General features: G+C 56.5%; 1 protein-coding gene across 1 annotated transcript in view; it reads left to right on the forward strand.

Moving 5' to 3' along the window:
• The window catches only part of ACACB (acetyl-CoA carboxylase beta), a 95888-nt gene extending 93701 nt beyond the window's left edge, over positions 1-2187 (forward strand). Inside the window, exon 52 of the mRNA XM_061141702.1 lies at positions 583-2187. Coding sequence (XP_060997685.1) covers positions 583-709 — 127 coding nt within the window. The 3' untranslated portion in view covers positions 710-2187. The remainder of the gene's footprint in view (positions 1-582) is intronic.
• Positions 2188-6124: the final 3937 nt, after the last annotated feature.

The following is a 6124-nucleotide window of genomic DNA, read 5'->3' on the forward strand; positions in this document are numbered from 1 at the left end:
GTCCACCGCCCAGCCCCCCAGCCAAGAGGCCGCCACTACCCCCAAGCCAGGTCTCCCGGCCCCGAGTCCTGGGGATGCCATCGGCGTGGGGTGGCGGGGGGGAGTGCGATGATTTCAATTCGTTATCCTGGTTAGACCTCACCCAAGGTCCCGGCCAGAGGGGGTTTGTTTAGACAACCACGTTCTGAATGCCCAGTCCTTGCGCTGCCAGCTCCTGCTGGGTATGATCCTTTCTGGAGGGCTTGCTCCCCGCGTCCCCATGGGGTAGGGTGCAGAGAGCATGGGACCCCATCTGGGGGGTGAAGCTGAGGTTCAGGGTGAGAGTGTGTGTGTGTGTCAGGCCACACAACCCATGAGCAGGAGGGTCTGCTGTTGTTCCTTGAGGTTGTGCTGTGGCCTCCCTGCCCCACAAGACCATCGCCCCTTCCTGACTGCAACAGGAAGAGGGTTGGGTGCTCCGGGTGGCTGGTTGCCCACCCAGGAGTGGGACAGGCCCTGTGCAGGGCTCTGGGGCCACCGGGGGGGCTGCCCACTGAACTCAGTGGGAGAAATGACCTTGCCCTCCTCCTCCCGCTCCTGCAGCCTGGTTCAAGAAAACCCCGAGCTGGCCATGGACTCGCTGGTATACATCAGCCAGCACTTCAGCCCAGCTGAGCGGGCCCAGGTCATCCACCTCCTGTCCACCATGGACGGCCCGGCCTCCACCTGACCCCCTGTCCTCCCAGTCGTCCGCAGGACCTCGGGCAAGAGAAACCACACCGATCCACTGACCGCAGGCCCTCGCCAGGACCGCGGGGGTTTGCTTTTTAAAACTCCTGGGCGTTGCTGCAAGGCTGCTGACCCCCAGCTCACTCCTGTTTTAATAAAAGGCTCAGGAGCGCCCCCCTTCCAAGCAGAAACCGCCCCCTTCTCCATTTCTGGGAAGTCTGGTTTTTAGCTCTTTAAGACATTTCACTCCATCGCTGAATCGAATTGAAGCCAAACACTCAAGTTTCCGTCCACTTTCTGTTGCCTTGCGGGGTCCAGGTGTTCTTTCAGACTCATTTTCTATCAGAATGTGGAATCTTTTTTTTTTTTTTTTTTTTTTACTCCAAGACCAGCTCTTGATGTAAGCCTCTCATAGGTTTCAGCAGTATAACAAGGAAAGCAAAAGGAGAGATGAGGAAAGATAAAACCTATTTTTGTAGTCTGCTTAGTTGAATCCTTATTTGAATTCCTCTCACCCAGAAAAGGGTATGAATGATTTTTTTTTTTAATTAAGAGTACAAAATGGTGTTTTGTTCCCCACGAGACTCCTAGGTAATCACTAGCAAAGTCCCATTACTGGGCTTAGTTCTCTCATTAGCAGAAAATTGTGTAGCCCTAGGCTCAAGGGCGTTGGGAGACTTTTTTTTTTTCACGTGGTTCACAGCCCTCTGCCTGCCCCTTCTCTCCGAGAAGGGGACTCCAGCCCTGGTTGGGAGGACAGAGAAGAGAGGCAAGACCTTCTCCAACCTCAGCAGCCCAGCTTGCTCACAGGTGTCACCCCCTGTGGTTGCCGTCACCTGCCTCAGAGGCCCCTCCGGGCCCCCTTCACTCTTTCGCCTCCTGCCTCAGTGTCCGCCGTGGGCTGTAGCCCGAGGGACAGGACTGGTGGTTCCCAAGGACTGGACTGTGAGCACCATGCTGATTCACTCAGGGAGGGCTTTGCGAGGCCGCCACCAGCACCCAGCCCCAAAGACCACACAGCGTCAGGACCTGCGATCCTCCCGGTCGTGTCCATCTGTCCCTGGTGCCCGTGATGGAGGGAGCCGGCCACCCTCCACTGCCGTGACGGGCAGTCTGCCTGAGGACACTGGACGTTAACACCTGGCCAACGTGGAGACCAGAGAGGTTTCCCGGGGAAGCCCCTACAAGCAGGAACGCTGGGGGGTGTCTGAGGCCATCGGCCAATGATGACAGCGCTGGCCAGCGTAGGTGGTGTGGGCGCAGTGAGGGGTGGGAGAAAGACAAATCAGCCTTTGTCGTGTCCCGAGACTGATGGGGGTGGGTAAGAGTCCATGCAGCTTTGGGAACCAAATTCTTTCCGTGTTGGGGAGTCCCTGAGGGTTTGGGAGGGACGACACAAAAATGACTAGCTGTGACGCAGGAATGGTGGGTGGAAGAACCTACCAGGAAATGTGTGGAGTAAATTATTTTTGGAAGGAAGCACTTTGGCCTTGGCTTATTATCTGGAGTAGAGCAGGCAGGCAGACTGGCAGGGGATTCCCCGGGGATGCTCCCTCCTCCTGCCGCTGCTGAGATCTTGTGCCAGCCCCCATCCCAGGAGGATGGAGCCCTGATGCGAGTTGCCCTCCTGAAGGCCACCGGGGGACTGCTTCATCCTTGCACCTCCATTTCACATCTGGGCACAAGCTGCTGTCCACCGGCTGGTGATGCCGAGTTTAGCATGAACGGACCTTCCCGGATGAGATCAACTTCCCTCCTTCGGGAGACAGCACAGGCGCCTCCAGAGAAGAAAGAAAGGATCAGTCCACTGAGTGTGCCCAGAGGCCTGGGCTGCCTACCCAGGCCTACACTGAGCACTCAGGGTCATGGCCGCTGGTCACCTACAGTGCCCTGGCCTCCGTCCTGTGCAGTCCCATGAGCCTTTTGAGGGTGGATGCTACAGTTCTTGGAGAAGGCAATGGCACCCCACTCCAGTACTCTTGCCTGGAAAATCCCATGGACGGAGGAGCCTGGTAGGCTGCAGTCCGTGGGGTCGCTAAGAGTCGGACACGACTGAGTGACTTCACTTTCACTTTTCACTTTCATGCATTGGAGAAGGAAATGGCAACCCACTCCAGTGCTCTTGCCTGGAGAATCCCAGGGACGGAGGAGCCTGGTGGGCTGCCGTCTATGGGGTCGCACAGAGTTGGACACGACTGAAGTGACTTAGCAGCAGCAGCTACAGTTCTAGCCTCACTGTTATAAACAAGAAAACCTCAGCTCAGAGATGAGCAGACTTGATGTCCAAGGTAACACAGCTGGTGAGACGTGGCCATGCTGATCCAAACCCAGCCCTGTAGTGTGTTATGTGTGTGCGCAGCAGGTCCTCAAAGGGCGGCAATGAGTCCATCTCACCAGTTAGTTAGCCAGCTGCAGAGAGACTCTCAGCGAAGCCTTACTCCTGCGTCTCCTCCCTGCTTCCAGTGTCAGCACGGTCCCGGCACAGGCAGTCTTCCGGCTGTGACCGGGGCTCTCGCCCACGGTCCATGACCCTGTGACCTTGGCATTTTCACTTTGACTCTGTACATACCAGCCCCACTTGCCTATGGTAAGGAATGGATGTCAGACCCAAGAAAGGGCTCCCCAGCCCTCAGCACGTGGTGATCCAGCCACTGGAGCTCCATCCGCCCAGCTGGGCACCCCAGCAGGAGAGCACCCCCTGTGCCTCAGAGGGTCTGCAGACCGTGCGGGTGATGCTCTTTGGCTGTGACCCACATGGCCGAGTCCTTGCCCCCAACCAATCCCCGAGGGTGCCTGGGGGCTGGGAGGCAAGTCACAGAGCCCCCCGGAAGCCAGGCTGAGGAGGAGGGGTGCTGGGGAGAGAAAGGCAGCACATCCTCCCCACTGCCGGCCTGTCCTCTGAAGCGGGGCCTGGTCAGCCCTTCCCGGTACCACCTACAGCCCCATCAGTCGGCCCCTGCCTTCCCTACTGGCTGATCATCACCTGTGTGTGAGTCTGGTCTCCCAGCGAGGCTGCAAGCCCCTTCCTGGGTGGGCTTAAAAGTTCGACAGACTTGTAAATATTTATTTATTTCTATTTTTGGCCATGCTGGGTCTTCGTTGGTGTGGGGGCTTCTCATCTCAGTGGCTGCGCTTGCTGCCGAGTGCAGGCTCAGCCACTTTAATAATTGTGGCTCATGGGCTTAGTTGCCCCAGGACCAGGGATCGAACTCATGTCCTCTGCATTGGCAGGCAGATTCTTAACCGCTGGACCAGCAGGGAAGTCCCAGACTGCTAATTAAAATGCCCTTCTGCTGTTACCTTGGGTGGCAAGCCACCTCCTTTAGTCCTGGGCCTCAGCTTCTCCATCTGTAAAATGGGTGTAGCAAATAGTAAGACATGCCTCTTAGGGTTGTCACGAGGATCGAACGAGCTGATTTACAGCCTTGACTGGCACCGGGCCTGGGGCTGGAAAGAGTGTACCTCCTCCCGCCTCGCTGCCCTCCCTGACCCCAAGCAGGCACCGAAGACAGCTCAGGGGAGCACCGCTGAGCTCGGGCTCTGGGGCCTGGCACACGTGGGCTCAGTCCTGCCTCCTCACTGGGCCCCGAGTCGGCCCACCCTCTCTGAGCCCCGCCTTCTGAGCAGTAGGCAGGGTTCACATCCCTGCCTGGGCAAGTGCTTGTCCAGAGCCTGGGCACTGTAGGGTGGGGACTGGCGGCCGGACGAATTTTACTGATAATGACTGAGTCCTCCCAGTGTCTGGCACGAGGGGAACCTGGCATCAGAGGACCTGGGTCCAGTGTTTAGTCTCTGGGCCTCAGTTTTCCCATCTGTAAGTGGGTCTCCACTGTGAGGGGCTGGAGGCGCTCTTGTCCTCTGCCCCTCCCTCCCCTGTTCAGCCCTCCCCCCCATCCCCCCGAGCCACAGAGCTGCGTTCAGCCTTTATTGACAGAAGATGGGTCTCCAACACTACGATACACAGTACTGGGGTCGCCCAAACACAGTCTTCATTAACAATGACTCAAACATCTTATGGGAGGGGGTGTCATGTCACAGAAAGCAGGCGAGCAGTGCTGTTCCGACAGGTAGCACTGGGCTCTGAGTAATGATGGTGATGCTTGGCAGAAAGTTCCAGAATTTGGAAGAAGCTAGAGATGGTCCTTCAAGACAGGCCTGAACACCAAGCCTGCCAGGTGGCTGGCAGACCTGTGGATTACTCAGAAAATTCTGACTCTAGGGTTTGGGAACTCCCAGATGGAGGAACCGAACATCCGGTAGGGCCAGAGAGGACAGTGGTTTAAGCAGTTGCCATGGTTTCTCATCTCAGCTTAGATGGATGATCCCTGGTTACCAGCTTTTTTCCCAGCCACTCACCTGGCTCCCCTCTAAGCCAACTATCTGTAGAAACTGCCACTTGGAAAGTCAGTCACTGGCAACAAGAGAGGGAAAAAAGACATAAAGAAGGTCATGGGGCAATGAGACAGGCCAACAAGTGCCAATAAATACTCTGCATTGCAGCTTCTACAGCCCCACTAGCCACGTGGATCAGGCTTTACCCGGTTCACAATTAACGTTCTTTTCATCAGGGCTGTCTTCATTTCCAGTACAAAAAACCCCTTCCCATTCCTCCCATCCCATTCTGACTTAAAAGCCCCCAAAATCCAAACAAGGAGTCTCCCTTCTTAGGTGCACATTTCAAGAGGTTTGAATCATGACTAAGCATGAGGACAATATCCAGTCTCTAATTTTAAAAAGGATGTTTCACTGTATCAAAAGTGCTTTCTTGTTCTAAAAAAGCAGCCCAAGATTGCAGAGGGCTTAAGGGTCAGTTGGAGATGTGATGTATGGATAATTGAGGGGTGCAGTGAGGGGCCAGGGAATCTCATTCCAGGGGCCACAGGCAGGGTTTCAGGAGGTGGCGTGGATGGGCTCCAATAAATATAAATAAAGGTACGTGGGGTCACAGTGCGTGGTGTGGCTCAGGAGTCTGCCTATGAAACCCTAACAGACTACGAGGGAAGGGGGCCTGCAGGCCAGTGGGGCAGGTGCCTGGTTCAGCGTTCAACCTGCTCTGGTCCACGAAGGCTGGACAGTCTGCCAGCCCACCCCGGCCTCGGGGCCTGTCTGCTGGAGGCTGAGGCAAGTGTTTCATCCCAGGAGAATAAATTAAAGGCCTTCCCACCGGGGTGTTTCTGTGGAGCACTGGTCCCAAAGTGGGCTGCAGGTCGTTCAGGAACCAGTGAGGAGGCAGACTGGAGAGACCTTGTTCTCAGCTTGGCCAGGCCTCGCATCTCGAGCCTCGGAGGAGCATCACAGGGGCCTTGTCCACTCTCTCCTGTCCTGCTGACTTGAGGAGGGCCCAGAAACTTCCCCTGGAGGTCAGGCAAGGTCAGCCAGCAGCCACGGTTCAGAGGCCCGTGGGAGGGTAGGGGGC

This window comes from Dama dama, chromosome 5 (assembly GCF_033118175.1).
Source record: "Dama dama isolate Ldn47 chromosome 5, ASM3311817v1, whole genome shotgun sequence".
NCBI lineage: Eukaryota > Metazoa > Chordata > Mammalia > Artiodactyla > Cervidae > Dama > Dama dama.